At 41.6% G+C, this 24,466-nt stretch overlaps 1 protein-coding gene and 1 long non-coding RNA gene across 3 annotated transcripts; one reads left to right on the top strand and one right to left on the bottom strand.

Annotated features, from left to right (window-relative positions):
* Positions 1-1,364: 1,364 nt before the first annotated feature.
* On the bottom strand, positions 1,365-24,021 carry LOC147062351 (uncharacterized). The gene is made up of 3 exons (XR_015066094.1): positions 23,804-24,021; positions 5,663-5,791; positions 1,365-2,831 (listed from the first exon to the last, which is right to left on the bottom strand). It is a non-coding gene; the product is annotated as an uncharacterized LOC147062351 (long non-coding RNA).
* igfbp6b (insulin-like growth factor binding protein 6b) lies at positions 12,286-22,885 on the top strand. 2 transcript variants are annotated; one of them, XM_085912498.1, is made up of 5 exons: positions 12,286-12,358; positions 17,611-18,827; positions 19,320-19,354; positions 19,754-19,873; positions 20,789-22,885. In XM_085912498.1, the coding sequence occupies exons 2-5, from the start codon at positions 18,491-18,493 to the stop codon at positions 20,900-20,902; spliced, it is 606 nt and encodes a 201-aa protein (XP_085768624.1). In that variant the 5' UTR covers positions 12,286-12,358; positions 17,611-18,490; the 3' UTR covers positions 20,903-22,885. The 2 variants fall into 2 exon arrangements, with proteins under 2 accessions (XP_085768624.1, XP_085768617.1); XM_085912491.1 differs by lacking the exon at positions 12,286-12,358 and having other exon boundaries at positions 16,500-18,827.
* Positions 24,022-24,466: the final 445 nt, after the last annotated feature.

Here is a 24,466-nt window from a genome sequence, read left to right as displayed (position 1 = left end):
AGCTCCGCCTCCGACTCCAGCTCCACACCAGCTCCGCCTCTGACTTCAGCTCCGACTGCAGCTCTGCCTCTGACTCCACACCAGCTCTGCCTCTGACTTCAGCTCCGTCTCCAGTTCCACACCAGCTCTGCCTCTGACTTCAGCTCCGCCTCCGACTCCAGCTCCACACCAGCTCTACCTCTGACTTCAGCTCCTCCTCCGACTCCAGCTCCGCCTCCAGCTCCACACCAGCTCTGCCTCTGACTCCAGCTCCGACTCCAGCTCCGCCTCTGACTCTGCCTCCAGCTCCACACCAGCTTTACCTCTGACTTCAGCTCCAACTCCAGCTCTGCCTCTGACTTCATCTCCGACTGCAGCAGTGTCTCTGACTCTAGCTCCACACCAGCTCTGCCTCTGACTTCATCTCCGACTCCAGCTCCACACCAGCTATGCCTTTGACTTCAGCTCCGACTCCAGCTCCACATCTGACTTCACCTTCACACCAACTCCACCTCCACACAAGCTCTGCCTCTGACACCAGCTCCACACCAGCTCTGCCTCCAACTTCAGCTCCGCCCTGATTCCAGCTCTGCCTCCGATTCCAATTCCACACCTGCTCTGCCTTCAGCTCCACCTCCACCTCCAATTCCAGCTCCACACCAACTCTGCCTCTGACTTCAGCTCCTCCTCCGACTCCAGCTCCACACCAGCTCCGCCTCCAACACCTTTTCCATGATGAAATATTTTTTTGGGTCCCACCGGGATTTGAACTCGGGTCGCTGGGGTGAAAGTCCAGAGCACTATCCACTATACCATGAAGCCTTCACTAGTGTTGCAGGGAAGGAATGTACACTATATGGTTTAATGGAGCAGCCTCTGACTCCAACTCTAGCTCCATATCAGCTCTGCCTCTGACTTCAGCTCCGCCTCCAACTCCAGCTCCACACCAGCTCTGCCTCTGACTTCAGCTCTGCCTCTGACTCCAACTCTGACTTCAGCTCCGCCTCCGACTCCAGCTCTGCCTCTGACTCCGACACCAGCTCCACACCAGCTCTGCCTCTAACTTCAGCTCCACCTCTGACTCCAGCTCCTCACCAGCTCTGCCTGCCTCTGACTTCAGCTCCGCCTCCGACTCCAGCTCCACAGCAGCTCTGCCTCTGACTTCAGCTCCATCTCCGACTCCAGCTCCACACCTGCTCAGACCCTAGTCCTATCACTAACCCTACCCCTAACCGCAACCCCAACCGTAGCTTTAACCCTAACAACCCTAACCCTAACCCGAGCACAACCCTAACTCTCGCACTAACCCTAGCTCTAAACCTAACCTTAACCCCAACCCTAACCGTTATCCTAACCCCAACCCTAACACTAACCCCAAGTCCAGACCCTAACCCTAGGCCCAACCTTGGCTCTAACCTTAACCCTAACCCTAACCCTGGCCCTAACCCTAACTCTGGCCCTAGCCCAAATACTAGTCCTAACCCCTTACTCTGGCCCTAACCTTAGGCCTCACCCCAACCCTATCCCTAGCTCTAACCCTAACCCCTAACTCTTTCCAATTTTTTATTTTTTTTTATTTGAACTCGGGTGGCTGGGGCGAGAGTCCAGAGCACTAACCACTACACTATGGAACCCTTGCTCTTTCTTCATGGAAGGTACGTACACTATATGATTTAATGGAGCAGCTCAAGCTCTTTGTCCTTTATGTAAAACACCGCCGCAGCGTATGCGCCGCAGTTCAGATTACAGTAATCCCTTGCTACATCGCAGTTCGTTTGTCGCAGTTTCACTGAATTGCGGATTTTTGAATTTTGAAAATTTGTGAAAAAAATTCACATATAAGTCACTCCTGAGTATGTCACCCCCCCAGCCAAACTATGAAAAAAAACACGATTTAATGTCCGAAAAATACGGTAATTCTCCATTTAGGCACCGGGACTCCTGAATGCCCAGCCTGGCAAAATGAGAGCAGTGACCTCTGTATTGTCGACTTCAGGCTTGGTTTTACACACATTTGGGTAAAACACATCTAGTATGCAAATTTCCTCTTGAACCACCTGAAATCTGGATTTTGGCCTGTTTTACTTTTTCTCCTTCCTCCTCTCCTGCTTGCATGTTTGAAGTGGACCACTTTGCCCAGAGAAGTGTGACTGTGAAAGTTACTCTAAAATATTTTGGTTGTTGTTATCAACGGGTTTATATAAAGATAAGCGTGGAAGTCAAGTCGCACGCATTGCGTTTGCGCATACCAGCACAAGCTCGTGAATAAGGACTGGAGCTGTGCGGGGAACCAATGCAGGTCTGTGTTTGTAACACTGGCCTCTAAACTCCAGATGATAACAGAAACAATCTGACATTAGTTGATGATCAGGCTCCAGTGAGCAGAACAACAGAGCGGCTGTGTCGGGGCATGCAGGCACAGATACAACAGATAAAGTCACTTGTTTGTCGCAGGCAGAACAAGGAGGATGGGCGCACTTACGAGAGATGTGTACATTTAGGTATATGTTTGAAGAATCTATCTGTTCTTAAAAGGTTTTAAATGTATTCAAACAATGCCCAGTGTATAAGCTTGTGTATGAAATTCACTTGAGAAAAAAACTTGCCTTTCCTTAAATTGGCCCAATTTGCTTCACGTTAGGGGGTTGTCAGCATGACAGCGGGAGGAAGAGCTGCTCTCGAGAGTGAGTGAGGCCTAACCAGGCCTGAGGAAACATCCATTTGATGACACTAAGTCTTTAATCCTCCACCACAGTCAGTTTCTTGTACATCTTCAGGGGTTTGTTTGTTTTTGTTACCCCTAAATTCCACTGCAGAACTTAGCCTCTTTGTTTAGTGTCCTGGCAACCAGTCTGTGTACGAAACAGAAAGACAACGTATCAAGCAAATGCGCTGTACATTCAAAAGCTTAGGGCCTTAAGACAGAAAGAGGTCAGGTAAGGTCTACATACAGAATTTTTGTGCCAACACACATACTACTTTTTTTTTGTTTAATAAAGGTATACAGGGTAGATTTCATTTCGTGTGAGAATCAGAAAGACAACAGTGAGCAAGACAATGAGAAATAGAATGTACAATAATTGAGGCTTATTTGCAATGCGTGACACCGCTATATCTAGTTGCCTTCTCATGGGAGCTTAAAGAGATTATTGAAGGTGCTGGTGGTGGGGAAGTTCCTGTTAAAGGCAATACAGCTAAGTAAGGGAGCAGTAAAAGCAGAGTAGAAGAATGGGAAAAAAAAAAGAAAAATAGGCTTCAACGAATTTACGGGATTGGCCACAATTAAAAATTTCAGAATGCCGTCTGTTTTCAAATCTTATTTTTGTTATAGAAGTCAGGTAGTCAACACAGTCTGTACTATCTTCCCTAACAATATCAGAGTCGGGGCAGGGCGATATATCGTTACCGTATCAAAATCGAGATATGAACATTCATTCATATGAACATTGACATTGGGACAAAATCAGCCACGTGATCTTGCAACGTTTGTGTAGCATGTAAAGATCATTCCAACCAATCTTATACCTCCTGTCAAGTTTGATCGTTGATCAACAGCTAAAATTAGACAAGGACAGTGACGAGGGTTACATGGAGTCAATAAACTTTTTAAAACCCCAATATTGGCAGTATTCGAGTTTTGAAAGTCCATGTAAACACCCGCAGAAACCCAAATATGTCCTTAATCGGGTCGTTACATTTTTGAATAACACCTCTGAGTTATCTCTGGTGGAATTTCCTAACATGGAACGGGGCCTTCAAACATTTCTTAAATTCCTCCATAAGAAATAAATTCAGGAAAAATACAATGGATGACATGATCTATAATAGAGATATGAAGAATCATTTTTACTGTTGAGTCAAAAGCAGTTTGGCCTTTCACCTGTACCTCTCATTCACTTATCTATTTACCTCTCAGTGCATGTTTTCATTTGGACACAAGAGGGTGGCATCGACTGGGTTCTGCGGGCAATAATTAGACCAACTAGGTGCACCGGTGGGCAGCTTCCACCATTGAGCAACTAGGCGCACTGGTTGAGCCCATGGGTGTAGCATCGCTTTAAAAGCCTCAATTTCATTGACAGGTCAATTCATTGTGACTGTCTAATACATAAGACTCTATATCTAAAAGTTTGAAACTTTAAGTTCATGTGATCGATAAAGTCCCTGGAAGTTGAAGGACTTGTCTATAGTAGTAATGCAATTTTATTTCCTTGTTTCAAGGTTTTCAACCTGTATCTGTGTCTTAATAGAGACAATAAACTGAATTGAGCCTACATCCACTTTCTTCCTTTTTCAGGTTGACCCGACTGGTTTACAGCGAAAGGAAAAGAAACATTTCCTCTTGACCACTCTTTCCATAGGTGACCATCTAGCTCCAGACTAAACATTTTGTCATTTTTGGGGACCACCAAGCTACTTTTACATCAACCCAAAACGTTGGTACCATAGGCTCACAAAATAAGCTACGGAGAGGCTTTAAAACAGTTTGGGGATTTACCCGCCTGCTTTGTAGACTCCCTGAAAACATTGACGGGCCCTGAATTGCCGGATGAACATCCTGCAAGTATGAACAGCCACAAACAGATGGCGTGTGCAATCCAAAATTATTATGTAATTAATTGAGGTCGACATTATGCTCCATCATGTCACCATGTGAGGATGGATGGGTATCGTGTTTAAGTGAGTAGGTGGGCAGCTAAGCAACCACAAAGACGTACAGCTGAGAATCCTTTCAGTGTCATGTGACTGCACGCTTGAGATTAACCGAAATATAATGAGAAAAATACGCCTACCGTTTAAAAGGACGGGATGACAGATGACGTGGAGGTGGACAGAATTAGCCTTGTATTCTTCTTGTTTGCGCACACCTGCACGTGTGCGAGCAGGTGTGTGCGTGTGTCTCAATCTCGGAGTGAACACTTTAGACATCAGTAATAACAACATCGAAAAAAAAAAAAAAAATCAAGCATTAAAGTTAGGGTAGTGTGCTATTTTCCACGTCTGTTATTGTCTGTTGCTTGGTGAGTCATCAAATTCAAAGCAAGTTAGAAATAAATACAAAAAAAACTCCCGCTCCTTTGCGGGTCAAAAATGGGTCATTTTCATAAAAGCTCGAATCACACTTTTAATTCCAAAATGTTCTTTGAGCTGAAGTGGCAAGTTTGCATACGCACACTAGCAGAAAGGAAAATCAATGGTGTTATTTCCAAGATTTGTTTGAATTTGTTTCCTGTTTTCACATGAAGCTGTTTGTTTTAACGGTTATATGAGAAGTCAGGCTCAGCAATTAATTGAAATGTAATCGTAATTTCGATTTTGGCTTCTCACGATCGTAAAAACATTGTAATGGAAGAAAAATGATGAATGTGCCAAACAGCATGGTTTATGATATGGTTTTTGCCCTCCCTGAGTATGCTTTAAGCTTTTTATTGACACCAGCCGATCGCCGGATTTAAGACATTACCACCCATGAAAAAATGTGCATGAAATGCAAATTCTCAGCCAATCAGTTAAGTTTACTTTTGTCTTGAGTAAAATTCAGCCGATATTTTGGACTAGCATTTGCACTTGATGGACAGTCACACCTACTTCTTGCTTTGTTGCTGTTGAGTAATGGAAGCGGAGCGCGAGACGTAGCCTGGAGCAAACTGTGCCTCACTCAGATACCTGACAGTCTCCTTACCTTGCTCGTGTCCAAAGTAATTCAGGTGCAAGAAAATTGATGATGGTGTGCAAGACTTGTTTTGTTGGGCTGCTGCCTGGGAGACAGATGTAACATCTACAGAGTGGCTCTGCCAATTTCCTGTCACTCCTAATGGAAGAGAACGTAAAAAGAGCCTCATTGAGAATTGCAGCTGCAAGCTTTCTGTTGAGGGCAAAAACTTTGTAGTTTTAACTTTGTTTCAACTTTCTCATTGCATAAAATCATTTTACCACTGCCTCTGGCGTTATCAGTAGCTCACATTTGATGATTACGAATGAGCTCCCAAAATGCTTTGGAACTGTGCAAATGCTTTTGGGAAAGAAAATAAATAAATAAATAAATAAATAAATAAATAAATAAATAAATTCATACATTGGTGCATTGCAATATAAGTTGAATTTGTTCTGTGACCACAATTCTAACTCGAAACTGCACTCAAATCATTTTTCCTATTGAAATGAATGGAAATGCCATTAATCCGTTCACTGCACTCCATAAGATTGTGCTTAAAACATAAAAAACATACAGTCATTGACATTGTTAAATAGAATTAAAAATAATTTTGTGGCACGGCATCACTTAAGCGAAGCTCTAATTCTTCGCTGAAGTTACCAATGCAGCACTAATATTAGTGTTCTACATAGAGGATATGGCTGAACCATTTGTTTTCTGTCCAAAGCTTCAGGAGTTAAAGTTAAACTGCCACCATAAAACACTCGTTTCTCAGATTTGAGTTCAAAAGTCAACAGCCCCACAAAAATTAATCAGTCAAAGGGTAGTTTGTATCTCAAAAAAAGGATGAAATTGGGTAACACTATTGTGTGAATATCACTCATTCGGAAAAAGATTTGTGTCTTGCTCCTGTACAATTAAGTCTTCAAAAATGAAGGCAATCCAAGAAATCCATTGTGAAACCTTTAAAGAGGCAGCTTACCAAAGTCAAATCCAATATTTTTTTTCTTAATGCTTTGCAAAGGCCTACAATGACTGAGTAGTCCTCAAAGACAACATGTTCTCTTCTTATGAAATATGCTGGCAATTCAAACAATGTGAAAATTAAACAGCCCCCTTCGCCGACTCTGCCAATTTCATTTGGAAAGTATGTAAGATGGATGTGTCTTTTTGGAAAAATTGGGGCTCATAAACAATCACACATTTCGCGAGGCTGCTTTCCAGTGCTTAAGCCGGACTTGTCCATGGGATGCACATATTTGTGAAAAGATGATAAATGTTATGACGCTCCAAATATCAGTGTGGTGCCAGAACACAATTACAAACAATCCATCATTGCTACAGCATACATAAATTGGGAGGCGTGAGGTAATAAATAAAAAATAAAAAAAAACACTGAATGAATGCACTCGTGTTGAGTGACTCGCAGCACTTTGTTGAAACTGCAAACAGACCCATACAAAACGTACAAAACTGCAACATATACCACGCTCTTCAAAAAAACCCATCACGTTTTTGACGCTTAAAATAGATCACATCACTCATCCATTGCAAAACTTGAACAGCATTCCTGATCAAGTGTGAAACGAATCAATGCGAACGCGCACTAGCGACAATGACGCCTATTAAGAAGCACAACGGCACTCTGATGAGGTTGTGGAACAAATGAGCCAAAACAAAACACTGCAACAGCTCATCCCCATGGCGAGGACACTGTGAAAAAAAAATCAGTCTAGAAACCAAGTATCGACAAGCAATAGAGCTTCAAATATTATATGGTGAACATCTTATGACAATCAATCACAAACTTAATGGGAAAACAATATGCATACACTTGGCAGTGTCATCACACGGAGTTTTAAAAGTTGTGAGAGTCGACGATGTTTCCTTCCACTCACAACTTGTCACTCGCTGGCTTTTAATTCACTTCACTTACGATTGATTAGCAACACCACTCCTGCAAATCGGTATGCATCGTCAAAGCTAGCAATTATTGCCAGCAATGAGGCTTAATCTGATGCGAGTTCCAAACGAAATAAATCATTCATTAAATACGTGAAATAAATGTGAGAAAACGTTGGGTTTGTGCCCCCTCAAGGCTGGATTATGGCAATTTTGCTAGGTCAAAGACCTTCCAGCTGAGAAGGTTCTAGTAGTTTGGCTATACTGGCTTCCTCAAAAATTTAAAACAAAATTCGTAAGACCATTCTTGCTTGTTTTATTTCGAAAAACTACACAGTTTGCAAAAATTGAGCAAAGGCATGTACATGTAGTGTAGAGTTGAGAGCAGATCTCTTTTTGAGATCTTTTTCTCATGAAGAAGTTGACGTATAACTCAGTTACCCTTGGCTACAATTCCTTCGATGGCCGCTGCCTGATTTTTTTTCTTATCCACAGGTTTGAATCTCTTCATTCATCGCTCTCAAAATCTGTCCGCCGACATATTTCCATAGTGTGCTGCATTGGGTTGAGTTCCCCTTGAAAAAGCTTGCGGTGCTTTATCAGTTAAATGGAGTTCAAACAATGACTTGTTTTTCCCAAAATATTTGTAGAATGGGAGGTTGAGACTTTTCCTCCCTTGTGGAGCTATCCTTCAGATGCAGTCCGCACTCTCTCTGTTGAAGAGTAAACTCCCAACTTTCCTTTATGAGGCCCGCTCTGTGATTGGACAGGAGCTGGACAACCTTGAGACTATGGCTGAGAGGATGATGAATGACAAAATCAGGGCCATCAGGGCGCCCTCCTCTCACCCTCTCTATGATAAGCTTTTTGCCAGATAAGCTCGAGGAGCAGAACTTGAGCGTTGTAGTGTTACTTTGTGTCCACAACCATCAGACTGTACAAGACTGGCTGACAAGTTTCACTTCAATATATTTCATTTCAATATATCCACCAATACGTTTCTTCAATATAAAATAAGTAACTTCAATATGTTTCATTTCAATATATCCACCAATAAGCTCCTACTGGGCGAAAGTCTGACAGGTTCCCCAATATGACCATAATGTTTCCAATGCCGTCACTTGCCCTAAAAACTTAACGTAAAAGGCAAGTCAATCCCAAAACCATCTTTACAATAATATATTGTATGTCCGGCTCAACTATTTGAAACAGTGTTCTGATGAATGTTCAGTTTGTGGATTATGAATCAAACGGGCAATGGCCACTTGCTTTTTAGCCATCTCGGCTAACATTTTGCCACTTGTTGTCGACTGAAAATGACATCACAGTTGCCAACTCTCAGGTCACAATCAATTACGGTTCAGTGGTGAGCAATGTTTTATAAAACATATTACTTCAAAGAACATTTTGGGGTTGACTTTCCCTATAACTACCGCAAATGGAACAGTATTTATGAAGAAGAGAAGTCTAAGCACTATAATCACCCCACCCTCGGGAAGTCTCTCAGTGCTATATAAATCCAAGTTACTATTATTATTATTTGAATACATCAGGTACTTTACTATTCCTTTCCAGAGTATATTGAGGTATCCGAAGCGCTCATTCTATGTTTGCCTTTGAGAAAATTCCACAAAGATGGTTGCTACTTGTCACTTACATTGTTTTTTTTTTTTTTTCCTCGAAAGACTTTACATAGTGTTGAGTACATTATCCGCGACATTTGATTACTTAACTGTTGTTTATTTCGAGTGGCATTTCAACGACAATCAAGTACGTACGCCTCTCACTGACAGACACAAAGAAAAAGCCAAGCGAAAGTGGCATAAACAGCGAGAAAGGAAAATGTTTAACAACCAAACGAGGGTATGATGATAGTAGAAAGACATCCGTGATCAGATAGGCCACCTATCTAAACAGGATGGCAAATCTGCACTGTAGACAAGTCACTGGCGCCATTGTTCTCTGTGCCTTCTGCGGTTTCGCACTTAACAAGTGTGGCCTCTTCAAAGGCATACCAGTCAGAAAAGTCATTTGTCTTGCGGAGATATTCTGTCACTCGCCCCGTCCGTGTTGAAATCAGCAAGGACAGCAATCAACCGGAACACTGATTACAACAACTTCATCAAATAGCAACGTGTAAAGTCTACTTTGCTGCTGAGCTGTAGCGGAGGTGTTATTTATTTATCCGTGGCAACAGAACAATCACGAAGTCGTCGGGATGATACTCTGGCTGGTTGGAGAGGAACCCGTAGCTGCTTTCGTACTGGCCGTCAAGAGTCTAGTAGTTCATACTGCATGTCATTTTCCCATTGGTTTTGGAGTCTCAAATTATTTGATTATCATTGTTATTTATCTGCTGTATTTTGTTAGAGCTGCAGTTGTGAAAGTGCGCGAGAAAGAGAGGTGAGTGCAGAAGAGCAACGATTCATCGATTAATCAGCGACTCACTCGTTATCAAATGACTCAACCATTTTGATCATGTATTAATGGCTTAGAGTAGGGGTGTTCAACTCATTTTTGTCGCGGGCCGCATCAACGTCTTCTATATACAGTATAAGCTACAAAACAAACTGATGAATAACTAGTTTTGAAATCAGAGTTGTAAAAACTGTTCAAAATTTTTAAAAGACGAATGGTAGTAAAAATAGCAAGCAATATCTTTTTTTTTTTAAAGTGAAGACACTTTGTAATTTTAGTAATGATACAAAGTCGATGCAAAATTCGTCTTGGGGCGACATAACATTATGTGGCGGGCCACATCTGGCCCCCGGGCCTTGAGTTTGACACCCATGGCTTAGAAGATTAGAGTAGGTACTGTCCGCTCTTTTTAATATAGATATGATAACTAAAAAAAATTTTAACCCTACAATTAATTGGAACAAAAAGAATGTGAAGAAGATTACTCGTACGTGTGACTGGGACAGTCAAAGTAACAATATAAACTTGAGGCAAGAAAAAAAAGGACATTCTGGATGGGGACCAAGCCTTATGGGGTGCCATCACTTCTTGTGGAAACCACAAATACAAAATACCATATGAGTTTCTGAAGAGATAACATGGGGAGATCCATCGTTCTGCAGATTGAAATGACATGGCAAAACATTGGCTGCCCCCATCCACCACTTGGGTTGCCAGATGTAAAACTAGCAGAAATTCAATATTTTCTTTCAGCTAAAATTAGACAGCGGACAGTTCAACATAAAATACTCCCCAAGTCTTTGACTGGAACCGTGAAAGTGGAAGAAAACATAAGAATGTTTTTACAACATTCTCCAGAAAGCTTTCAGCTTTTCACTTGCTTTTCTCCCATCCTCAGACTTGTGGGGCATGCAACACTCAGATGTTTAATCAGAAAACAAAATGTTTCCTCATCTTTGTGTCTTACTGTTGAGAAAAAAAAAAAAGCCAAGACTAACTCCATTTAAAACAAAAAACAAAAAAATAAAGATTTTTCATCATCTTTGTGTCTTACTGTTTAAAAAAAAAAGCCAAGACTAACTACATTTAAAACAAAAAAACTAAATAAAGAATTTTCCTCATCTTTGTGTCTTACTGTTTAAAAAAAAAAAGCCAAGACTAACTACATTTAAAACAGAAAAACAAAATAAAGAATTTTCATCATCTTTGTGTCTTACTGTTAAAAAATAAAAAGGCAAGACTAACTTACATTAAAAAAAAAATAATAATAATAATCAAAAGAATTCTGATTGAAAAGCTTACTTTTCAAAGGGCTGGGCACATTTGTATTGAGAACTGTACACAATTAACTTTTGTTGAATTTAATGAAGATATTTTGTGAAACTACCAAGAATTAGTCGATTATTCAAAAAGTAATTGATTATCAAATGAACCATTATCAATTAATAATTCAGAATGCTTGCTTAAAGGAGCTGTATCATGTTAATTATAGGCATATACATATATGATTATGTATTGCCACAATGGTGATCTAATTTTTTATGAAATCTAAGTTAGGTATTGGTGCCAATTGTTCTAACCCAGAAGGCAAAGCATCTTTGCAAAACATCTGCTTTAACTTTAGAAGCCAATGAACATTTTGAAGAATCCCTTTATATTTCAGCATTTTCTGCACTGTTAATTGCATAAAACACATTGATGTACTGCAGATGGCATTCATCGTGTACTGTCGTTAAGTTCCTACCACATAGTGGCCTCATAAGATCATTTCCATTGCAGGAAAGCAATTTATTCATTGAGTCAGACAACTCCATTTTTACAATAATATTTTGTTATGGCTCTGGCCGGAGGACATATTTTTTGAGTCTGTATGAGCTGCTGTCTCTTGTGTTGTGTTGTGTTGTGTTGTGTTGTGTTGTGTGCGAGCGTATGTGGCGTGACTGCTCTTATCCTGAGGAGGATCGCTGCAGAGACTAAGGTGGCCTACAATGATTGGCTGAGGAGGCAGAACAGAGGAAGTTGGCCTCCGATTGGCCAGATCTCGCATTTTAGTTTGTTTTCTTGTAAAAAATGTTTTGCCATTAGGGTTGTTTTTGTAATAAAATGTGAAAAAAAATATTGTGTAAGTTTGACAGATGGCCAATTTTGATGGCTGCAGGTGAATAATCGAAATTCGGCAATAAAAGAGGACTCAAAAGAACAGTGACTATTGCCTTTAAAAGTTAAAACATTGTTACGCCATCGAGATCAGACACAGGCAGGCACAGATTACGACATTATATAAACCGAAGCCTCGAGCTTCGCCCAAACATTAAAGGGTATAGTGACTAAACGGCTGACACTTTGAGGATTTTATTAAGCGCAACCCAAACAGCAAACTGGGAGCAACTGTGACTCAACAAGGTAATCTCGCTCTGTCAGAAGACATTCAACTCAATGTTTTATCAGTGCTCTTTCAAAAGGCATCACTCAGCACAAGGAACATAAAGAACCGCTCTTGTGATTTATGTATGTATATATACACAATTTGTTAGACCAGCCGTTTGTGGAACATTTGCAACTGGGCCACACAGGGACAGTGTACAAAAAATATTTTATATGAGATTCAAGTCTGAAAAAAAAAAAAGTCTTATTGTGTTATGCCAGACGGTGGTCAAAAAGTAAAACCACACGTTAGGAAAAATAAAGCCAAATGATAAGCCAGAAGGAGAGCTGACAGACAACAAGCTGCATTTAGGAGATGAAAAATGCTGTACGACTTTAAGTATGGGTTTATTGTGACAGGTGATTTTCGCACCATCAAATCTGCCCTGAAATGTAATTTTACGCAAACCACAAGAATTAATCGATGCAATTTTTTTCCCTTAAAACTATCATTAATAATCATCATATGTATTTCCACCACCTGCAACCAGCGACCTCTGTTCATGAAGTAGAAGATGCTTGTAGTGTATGGTTGCTCAAGACTACAGCAATCAAACTGGAGGCCCGGGGGCCAGATCCAGCCAACTGCAACAATTTATGTGGCCCGTGAAAGCAAAAAATGTCAGTCATGACCCTAGCTAAACTCTTTATCAAAATGTTTCTCATTTGCAATAAATGAGATTTTGAAAGATTTTTTTTTACAATAACTGGAACAATAATTGAAGAAACTGCTATCATTGACATCTATCATTTTTTTTGTGTAATAATGATATGACGAGACAATTAAACATTTGGTTAAACCATCCTAACAGCCCTCCCAGGGAAGAAACATCTACTGCTCTAGACTGAAAAGGGACAAAACGTGATTTTATAGATTACTGCTGGTGGAGATGGAGACTCGAACTCTGTAATGTGATCGGCGTGACCCCGAGCCGGCAGCTGCTTCAGCAGACGCTCGGTGGTGGCCTGCAGCTATGGACCTCTTTTTTTTTTTTTACCCTTAAAGGGCTAATATCTCTACAGAAAAGTACACCTGTGCTATTTTGAAATGCAGATTCTGATAGACGGGTTCAGAATACATACATAGATTATAGCAATTTTGTGTACCTAATTTAAAACAAAAGATGAGGGCCTACAAATGGGGTCCAAAATTTAGTGTGCAAATCCTGAATCCCAAAAAGTGTCCCAAATTTTGACAGGCCATAGGGGCTCGTTTTCATCACAAATTTGCAAAGATCTAGCTAGACATTATCGGGAGGAAAACAAGGAATATTGAACTCTTTTAAAAGGTGATGTGATTGTTAACGTACTGCCTGGTTGTTTGTTAATATTTAAAGGGCTAAAGTCCCACGACATAGAAGCTAATTACCATTAGCATTTAGCGACCAGGTTGAAAGGCTCTGGTTATTTTGAATGCAAAATAACCATAGCCTTTCAACCTGGTCGCTAATGGTAATTAGCTTCTATGTTGTGGGACTTTAACCCTTTAAATATGAACAAACCACGTGATTGCTTTTTGGGTGTAGTTTGACAATAGACTTTACTAGGAGTGGCATTAAAAAGACATCGATGACATGTTAAAAATGTGTTTATTATTGAGTGAGGTGAGTTGTGTTCGTTGCCAACATATGGCGTACGTATATACGTATAGGATATGCTAGGACTGCGCTGGCATTTTGTGTGTTCTGTCACCACTGTGTATTCTCAAACTAGAAATACATGCCTTCTTGTTTAGATCTCCAAGCTCGTTCACTGACTAATCCATCTTAAGAGGCGCTTTTTTTGCTCTACAAGGATAGGAATGTGCTCAGTGATGAGCCTGACAAACGAGCTTCTCAAACCAATGCGGTGAGCCCAGCGGAATGTTGCGCATGTTTGAAGAAGGTGAAATGGAGCCCACGTGAAAGCCAAGCCAGGAGAAACAGTAGGAAAGTCACGATGCGTACTTTGACAGCAGCCTGACCTTTAATAGAAGAAAAGCTCCTGAATGTTTGAGATAAGTGGACAGCATGTGCGTCACAGCTGGAGAAATTCATTGCAGAAAATAAAATAGCCGCATACTTGTATTGGGTCGGGCTTGTTTAAATGTCAAGGGGACATATCGAGTTCTGAATGTGACGTCTCATTTCACTACAAACTTGAAAACTTTCAATGAGTGCGTCAGACATTGCGTTTTACAGGAAATGTCAGGCACAAATGGAGAGGCCCCTCGATACGATCCGAGCACAAAGTCAACTTTGTCGTTTTTTGTGTGGCATCTTCAAAGGAATACTTTAAGCCCGCTTCACACGACAAGATTTTGAAATTGTCGCCCGACTTCCAACCTCTGAGAGACCCCACGCGTCAGAGGGGAAATCTTACAAAACCTCTCGTGACTTCGGAAGAAACAAATATGGCGGACGAAGAGGAGGCAGTTGTGATAGTTTGTTGTTAGCAGAAAAATGGGACATAAAAAGAAAAGGCATCAGAGGAATGAAGACAACGTGAGCATGGACTTTCTGTTCTGCCGCCCTGCTGATTTCGGATTCCCCCACGTTTGTCTTCAGGGGGTGACACAATGCATTTTGAGCCTGAAATGGCAGCAATCACGGCTTATGCCGCAAGATTTTGACAATTTTAACTTTTGGGCTCTCAATGACAATGATCAAAATAGTCATTAATTATAATAATGTATAAAAAAAAAAAAACAATTTATTTATCTACTTGATAAAACCATGGCAAGGCTCTGCAAAATCCCTCAATAATACTTTTTGGGACAATAATTTATTCTTTACTCTGCCATCTGGTAATGCTCAAATGTTCAAATATTCACAATTATCATGTATGAGTTGCTGAGATGCTAGAAGGCGACTCAACAAGCACTCAAGTCTGAAAGCATCTACCGCAGAGCCTGACTGTACCTCAAAGTAGCAATTTCCTTTTGACAAAGGATGGCCAGCCACATAGCAACCCACTTCTTCTGAGTTCCCTTGGTAACTAAAGGGAATAAATTACAGGTTAACACGGAGAGCGTGAGTGTGCGCGCGAGTGTGTGCGCAAGTGTGTGTGTGCGCAACTTTTAAGTAAAAGTGCATTGACATTATTGATTCAAACAGCATCAAGCCACTTTTAAGTACAGGCTCACATGGTTATTCATGAGGAAAGAACAATTCAAATGAAATCAATGTCAGTGAACATAACAGCCTTGCAATGACTCATCATCCATTCATGAGACAGCAAATTGTAGCAATGGGAACAGGTTTGCCACAGAACATGAATATATTACATATAATACAGCTATTTTGATACAAATAGAAGTCAGAATTGATCATGTCTATCATCATAATGTCACATCTGCAACATATACAAAGTATCTAAAAAAAAAAATGACAGTCAATCATTTTCATCAATTGCCAATTATATTTGCAATTTGGCATTTACTGGCCCAGTTTTTCCCTAAGTGTCATCCTTGCCAGCTGAACACTTTTTTTTTCCCATGAAAATTTTCCTAATCAAACAACTTAAATATTTCTTTTGTTTTTAAGGTACACTGTTCAGTTTTGGGATAATAGCTTATTGTTTTGCGTTTGGTTTTATAATTCAACAAAACGACTAACTTAAAAATGTGCTCACGGATTGAACAGAGATCAGTGATCATTTTAGAGGGGTAACAGAACTGTGAAAATTTTTTGAAGGATCTCTGCTGTTCACAGAGCAGCATTATTCAGCAACTAAAAATGCTACAAATGTAGTCAATTATTCAAAGTAGGACGCAGGTAATGTCCTTGACAAAGACAAAGTGACACTTCCAACCTTGGTCAAAGCAGACATTGAATTTCAGGACATTTTGTCTCATAAATCGAGTGGTCTATAAGTTGAAATTCAAGGTCAGGGTCAAAAGGTTAGGTGGCCTCATCATCCCACAATCCTAAAAGAAAATTGCCCCAGTAATTCCCAAGATACTCGAGTGGAACGGTTGGTTTCCATGCGCAGTTTTGCCAAAATCTTCAAAACATTCGGCGGGCCATATCTCCCAAACCACTGATATAATATTTTGGATTGGCCATTGAAAGATCATACTAAGCAAATAAACCAAGTTTCATCTAATTCTGAGATTGTTGGGTTAAACTTGAGGGGGGGGGGGTTACAGTACAGTCACGGACGGACGGGGTCTTTTGAGTTCATTCACTGCAATTATTATTTTTGTTTTGTTTTCATTTACTTATCGTCTAACTATTTTCATTTACTTATCGTCTGACTAAACACAAAATGATAATCCAATTGGGCCATAGCATTTATTTTGACAGCCCTACTTGAAAAAATGTCAGTGGAATTAAGGACGTTGATCCTGTGTTGACACCGGTTGCCATGTTGACAGTAGTTCAAAAAAAGAATCATCCTGGGAAATGTGGACGCACAGAGCCCCACTTGGTCTGCCGCTTGTCTCGAAATGTCCTCCGAGTATGCCAGATATGCAGACTAATGCTGAAGTCTGCAAACTGATGCGAACGCGAGTCAGCAGGTGATTTTAGCCATCCGCGCCAAGATCAATACAACCTGCGAGCCGCAGATAACGGTGTCATTTTTGGCCTCCTGTTCCAAATGAATTCTCGTGGACCGACGGGGATACGTATCCGCTCTGCCGCGCCTTGACGTCCACTCTGACCCTTCGGCACATAGAGCGCATTTGTGTGCACGGACTCCAAAGCCCTTCGGCCAGATCCTGAGCACATATAGTATTCTGGAGGAAATTGGATACCGCTAGCATTACAAGTTAGCCAACTAAGAGGAGGGCCAATAACGATTCTTGCCGCTGAAACACTTTGTACTCTTTTGAAATGGTCATGCTCAGAGTACAGCGGTGCATATAGCATGTAAAATAAAAAATTACGGTAATGACATCATTAAAGAGAATCTTAATAATCATTTGCATCATTGTGTTAGCCCATCTACAGTCTTTCTCATTAAGATAGTTAAAAAAAAAAAAAAAAAAGATTGATGTTGCATTTTCCTGAGAGGAACAGATGCCAAGATGTTAATTTTTCGAGTACTTTGTACATAATTGTTTTCAAAGGCTGCTTTGGATTAATAAATGTTCTTTATCGCTCCTAATATCTGTCACGCGACAATGGCAAAATGCGGGTCACAGGGTCACCGCAGTTGTGAACCAATGATTGAAGAATGATGCGCTGGTTCCATTCATTTGACTTCTTGAGCAGCCACAAATGTGACACGGTGACATTATCCCACAGCCAAATGATGCGGGTATTGTGATGTCGGGGACAGCTGGACCGAGCGTTTTGCGGTGGCATTTGGAGGAGAAAGGTGAAGGTGACACGAGTGATCCATGTTTGTCCAAAATAGCTTGTGCTATTTTTAGCCAGCAGATTGTCCACGGGGGACCAGGAGCTGGCCTTAACAATTTAGATGATTACTCTTCAAGTCCATCGACAGTCCTGGATGTGGATCGGTACTCACTTGTGCGTGCCAAATTCTTTTCTGTGTGCAAATTGACCTAATTTGGCGCCTGTCATTTTCTCAAGTGTTGCCACAGGGAACGTTGTCTGTCCCCCCCCCACCCCCTCCCCGACTGAAATATCAGGCGGCTGTGCAGAGGCGATGGAGATGGAGGTGTGCTCATATTTGTTAGCATGACATGTTCTTCCGGACCCTCCCGTGGCATCGGAAACGGTGGAATAGGTTGTCTACTTGCAGAATGAGATGAGATGAATATTGCATGTGTGAGTATTTGGATCATTTGTGAAAGGGACAGCATCCACCCCCCTCTTCCTCTGTCCCTCCCTGCCACCTCCTTCTTGTCCTCCCCCCTCTCTCTCTCTCTCTCTCTCTCTCTCTCTCTGTGAGTCCCAGCCCCTGAAGGTGTCATAGCTGCGCCCGCTCTCCCTCTCTCTCACTCACTCACCGCCTTTCAGATCTTTAAAAGCCGGCGCCGTGCCGCCTCTCTCTCGAGCTCTGTTCGTCTCCTCTGGCACCGCAGGGGACTCGGCACCGAGGATAGCTGCTGTCCTAGAAGAGGGAGGGCGAGTGAAAAAAAAAAAGGGGGAGAGAGAAAGAGCAGAGGGGAGCTCTAGCTTCAGCCACATTTACCTGTCAGTGTGGAGAATCTGAGAAATGCCTTTGCTTTGTAACTTCACTAGCGTTGTCTTATTGCTGATTGTTCACTGGGGATCATGGACGGGAGCGAACCGTTTGGGCCCCTTCAAGGTCTGTCCTAGCTGCAGGGATCCACTGGGGGCGGGTAGGCCCCCCAGGGAGCACAACCTTGCCGGCAGCACGTCGCTGTTGGCCCAGGGGGAGCCCTGTGGTGTGTACACCCTCAGCTGTGCCAAGGGGCTCCGCTGCGTCCCCCCACCCAGGGAGCACAGCCCCCTGCAGGCTCTCTTGCAGGGCAGGGGCATTTGTGTCAAGCACAGCAGGACCAGTCCCACCGAGCGGCCCCACCCCACAGGTAAGATGCGCCTCCTTTACATGTGACCTCCACCTATGCATACATAGGTCGCCTGCCGCACACACACATGCGGTCGCTGTACACCGAGGCCCGTTGTCGCACGCATCATCCGGCGCTGCTCTGCAGTGCCTCGCTCCACTCATTCGTTATTTCGACCCACTCGCAATTTGTTAGCAAGTTGTGTGACAGACGCGGACGAACGAGGTTCCAGCGAGGCGCCGTGACAAGCGTCCGAAGAAAACGATGACATACGTTTGCCGTCAATGTGAACGCTCCACTAACGTTCTGATGGAGAAGCTTTATACCGCCAAACAGAGACTCCGTCGGCTGAAAAAATCATCTTCCTCACTACAGACGACCGCCCATCCATCCATAGATTGATTAATATATCTGTGCCACCGTTTGAATTTTTTTTGTGCGGACACAGCTAGGCAAAGTGTTCCTACTCTTGGTAGATGCTTAACGTTGTTTCCGTGTATGCTTTTCTCCCAGGTCCTCATCCTTCACACAGCGATGACATTGAAAAAGTAAGTTGTCTTTATTCTCTCGTAATGTACAATTAGTGAAGGCGATTCACCGTCACGACTTCCCAGATGAGGTCACACTGATAAACGTCAGATTGGATGTGTAGTTTTAAAACGCTTTATTGGCCAGCTTTGCACGAGCATGGCGTTACAGTGTACGCATGATGCGTGCGCTGCTATGCGGCACAATTATTTCAGCACGATGACAAAGGCCACACAAAATGCGTAGAGTTTTACCCGAGAGGCTTTTTAAAGGGGGATTATTGATCACTTAGAAGCACCCGAAACATCCGAAGCATCGTGTCGTGTAAACATATTTCTGGCTGTAATGCGACATCAGTGAACATCTGACCCGACTCTCGAGCTTTGCCCCCCTGGTTTCACTCAGCCTTGCTTTTTCAGGCGCCGTGTCGCAAACTGCTCAACAACGTCCTGAGAGGTTTGCAGCTGACCGTCATCCAGTCGGACCGCGACATCTACATACCCAACTGTGACACGCGAGGCTTCTACAGAAAAAAGCAGGTAAGGTCGGGAATGCTCCAAATTTGTCATGTGAGCACAGTGTTGGTGCCAAAACTGGATCAGAAAATCAATTGTTACCTTCCTCTCACTCTCAGAAAATTAAATTTAATAGTCCCAAGAGATGAAATTTGAATATTAAAAAGCTTCTACTACGTTGGCGTAGACAAACTAACATTATATTTGAATTTTCAGATCTGAACTAATCTTGTAATATAATTGCACAACTTGTCACTTCCATTCCTTCAAGAAATATACCCAGAAAGAGAAATATATCCTCTTTGTGTTAGGATCTATACATTGACCAGGCCAATCAACCGTGTCATGTTGTGGTTCAAGTAATACTAATATAATACAGGATTTATGGCACCTCAAATGTTTCCCAATATGAACACCAGGGATCGCAGTTTTTTGCAGACTGCATTTTGTTTGCGATTCTACAGTTCAGCTACATTCAGCCTGTGGTGGGCCTCTTAGACAATGAGGTTTTTTTCAAGAATAGTGGAATACGTTTATTTATTTATTTTATAATATGCAGAAAAGACCATTATATTAAAAAAAAATGCATGGTAGTTTCTAAACAATACTTGGAAAAAATAATTTGTTTTTGCTTATCACGATTTAAAAAAATATCCAGACATATCCAGAAAGGTGGAATTTTATATTAACGAATAATTTTAGTTTTAATCATCTCCTATCTTTAAACAATCTAACAACAAAAAACATCACAAAAACAGTAATGGGAAGTTTGATCCATCTCAATTATGTAAAGTATTGGTATATCAGCGATACTGGCCCTGTATTGACTTGGCATCTTGAATTAAACCAACCAGAAATTTAAATTTGGCGTAGTCTAACGGTCTAATCACGATTGTGTTTTGACATGGCATTTTTTTTCTCTCCCACCATCCTGTCCAGTGTCGCTCTTCCAAAGGCATGCACCGCGGCCACTGCTGGTGCGTGGACGAGCTGGGCACACTGGTGCCCTCCCGAGCCAGCGAGGACGGTGTTCTACCGTGCGATGGGGAGTGAGTGTTGAGCCTGTGCTATCGTTCTGCGCCTGGAGGAAGACGAGGAGGAGAGGTGCTCAGGGAGACGGACGGGGGCTTTAGCGTGGGCTAGACTAGACCAACACTGCCCGGACAGGAGGTAGCAGGGAAAATAAAAACACTCCCAAAGGAAAATACACATCAATCGTGAGGGGAAACGATATGGGTAGACTTGCAGCTCGGGCCTAAACTGCGTCGTCTGTAGACAACACTGCATGTTCACGTTGGCGGCCATTCGAGCTCTCTTTCCTGCCTCTTGTCCCGGCTTTCGGGTTAGATTTCTCTTTTGCTTTCTTTTAGGGATGCACCGTAATGAAACTTTTCCTTCGTAAGCACAACTGAACATGAAGAACCCAAGGCCAAAATAACAAAGACCAAAACATAGAAATTGCCATATCTTTAAAAAAAATATATATTACATTTTCATGGCTGGACCAATATCAATACTTTGCCAAATTTGTGCGAGCTGTCAGGTTCTTTCTGAGTAATGCGCCCACTTTGATGGCTGCCGGAGAGGCAGTCCTCCCCGGCCGGGCGGCCATCTTGCCCTGGGCCAATGGCCGGCTGTCACTGCAGAAGAATTTAAGACTCAGTTCCTCACCTACCGCTCAGTTGATGCATGGGCGACCACTCAGTTGTGAGTTGTCACCGCTACTCCCTACTGGATTGGCCCCATCCCCTTTTCTCTTCTGAGTCTAATTTTACCCTAAGTTCCAAGTCAGTGCCCAACAACCTCCCTGTCATCGTGGCCAGCCAACTAGCTTTCTAAGCGGCCTAAACAGCCTCCTTGGATGGACGCCCCCCCAAAAAAAATTGTTACCTACAAACTTTAAGTCAGTACCACGCTGGCCCGAAACCGTCGTTTCACACTCGTTCCACTGGGCTTGCTTGAAAGGTTTCACCGCAACATCCCGTTTCGGACATTAAATTTTTCGGCTGAAAAACGAAAATGCAGTTTCAGGCCATTTGAAATGTTCAACGACTGAATCTTCGGTGCATCCCTACTTTCTTCTTTAGGATAGCTGACACTGCCTGTGCATGTTCTGATCTCAGTGGGCTTAAATACTGTTACACAGGTGAAGTGACACAAACGTTTGAAAAATGTGTCTCCCTCACCATCCTCTCTCCCTCTCTCCAAAGATACACTGATATCAACGATTCCAATCTCTTAAGAGGAATTTATTTTTGGGTCTGTTCATTGTATACTGCTTTAAGCTTACAACCTTCCTTACCTTCTATATTTGTGTATGTTTTGTCTGAAGAAAAAAAAAAAAAATAGTCACATGAAAATGATCCAGGATGCTTTATTTGTCAAGTGAGTGTGGTGAATGCTTGTCGGTTGATTGTACAATACGTTGGACTCTTGTGCTTGACTGTGTGATGTTCCGAAGCTGCAGACAAAAAGCGTACGGCTGTTGTCCTTTTCAAAAAGTTGTAAGGCATATTTTTATACACCTCAATATATTTTATATATGAATTATTGCTTTTATTTAACAAACTACAGTATATTGCCATGTATTTTTATATTGTCAGCTATTTCTTATTTAAAGACTGAGATTATTTTTGTTTCATGTTGGTGGAAGTCTAGTGCTTTAAGGGCACCTAACTTTATGGAAAAAAAATATCCATCATCGGAGCTCACTTCAACTACTGTACGTGTTTTTATTTTCTCTTTTAATTTATGTCTTGTTGATTTAAACCCGAGAATGTCCATGAAAGCATTATGTTTTCCTCTTACTAATACTTTACTGAACAGAAAAAAAAAAAATGTCTTGACAAAGTCATAAAAATGGGTGTGTTAAGTGTGAGTAGAATTTATCCATTACTGACCAATCTTGTCGTGCCGATGTGTTACCGTGATGGTTGGATGTCTGCACACAAAGGACATTACACCTAATGATAATAAATATGGAAAGAAATAAAACTTATCTTAATACAAGTCCAATCACTGAGTGAATTCTTGCTTCCTGATTCACAATCACTGTATGCAGCACCGAGACATACGGAAATGAACGTCACATACTCGAAGGAGAGCATTTTTATGCGTCATGCTCCACACATGAAGGATTATTTCTCGTGATTCTCCACAGGATTTTGCAACATGCTTGTTTCCAAGGTAACACCATTCGTGGAATTACCCTATCTGTCCAACCATAATGGAAACCATAAAGCCTTGTTGAAAATGATACAAATTGTATAACCAGTGAATCTTTTGGTAGGCTTTTTGAATGCTGTTTGTCCTATGACCTGCCAATTGTTCATGTCATTCTACAAAAAAGCATCTCGATATCAAATATTTAGGTCAAATGGTCAAAGCGAACTGGTTTATGTATATTCACTGAAAATCAAAGAGCGTTAGAGTCCCCTAGCGGCTTTTGTTGTAACTGCAAGTATTCGGGTTTCTTTCTTTCTTTCTTTTTTTTTTTTTTTTTTTTGGAAAATGAGGGACTATAGGGACTAGATAAGCAAATTGCTTCATCCCGTTGCCCATTTCGGCAGGGCATGTGTTAACAGAGCATGATATAAAATTGTGATGAATGATGACAATGTACTAACCGAAACAAACAATTTGTTTAGAGAATTTTTGCATGCTTATAAACCTACCCATTCCAAGTGGCGTGCAAAACAAATACAGAATTTTCATTTAGGATGTCAAAATATTCCGTTCATATTTGAAATAATTCCAAACCAACCATTCATTTTCAATACCGCTTAAGAGAAAAACTGAATGGGTCGCACGATACACATTTCCAAACCCAAACGTTTTCAACAAAAAACATTCAACAAAACAATGACAAAAAAAATATTGAAATTCAAATTATAGTCTAATCTGTTTCATAATCTGACCTAATTTCAAATTAATGTAAAACTTTGATTCTCTTACCTAAACTTGGAGATGAAGTCTGTCACGTACCTATACAGTCTTCAATTGATGCTATAAGCATCAAGTCTCTTTTTCCTGTGTGTGCTGAGAATAATTGTTCATAGTTGGCACGGCACACACAAACTGGAGTAACTGTAAACCTTTTTTGTCAATTGAGACCAAAAACCTTGACCAAAATGCAGTCCAGGGTTTTTGTATTTATTTTGCACCGTGTGTTGTCAAGCAGGTCCGATGAGGTCAAACTTTTGAGCAACTCGTGTGCCGTAGAAAAAGAACAGGACCGACGTGACCCGGTGTGCTCTCGTACGACCCCTTCAGGGTGGAGGAGACCACTGACACATTAAAAGGAAGCTGCAAACGTTAGTCTGAGTAAAAGGGATACTTTAAATGCATCTTACAAATATCTTAAATCATTAACTGGAAACGTGAGACAGACGGCATGTGTTGTAGTACCATAACTTTGACAATAGATGGTGGTGTTGCACTGCACTATTTCTGATATAGGTCAATGCCACTGACGTCAGGTTTTGAGGTCAAATGATGATTTATTTGAACAGAGACAATGCACATTAATGAACATCAGTATACATCAGGCTTTCCCGTGTATCCAGAGAAAGACTGTTCCAGATGTTAGTGGCTCTCACAGATATCCTCCTGTCCAAA

Source organism: Syngnathus leptorhynchus, chromosome 1 (assembly GCF_054491065.1).
Source record: "Syngnathus leptorhynchus isolate UIUO chromosome 1, UIUO_Slep, whole genome shotgun sequence".
NCBI lineage: Eukaryota > Metazoa > Chordata > Actinopteri > Syngnathiformes > Syngnathidae > Syngnathus > Syngnathus leptorhynchus.
This window is presented reverse-complemented; position numbering and strand designations above follow the sequence as displayed.

Bases quoted from the DNA above. Each gene is read 5' to 3' on its own strand.
- igfbp6b (XM_085912498.1), top strand. From the start codon at position 18,491: ATGCCTTTGCTTTGTAACTTCACTAGCGTTGTCTTATTGCTGATTGTT. The intron at 18,828-19,319 runs GTAAGATGCGCC...CTTTTCTCCCAG, and splicing joins CGAGCGGCCCCACCCCACAG to GTCCTCATCCTTCACACAGC. The intron at 19,874-20,788 runs GTAAGGTCGGGA...CATCCTGTCCAG, and splicing joins GCTTCTACAGAAAAAAGCAG to TGTCGCTCTTCCAAAGGCAT.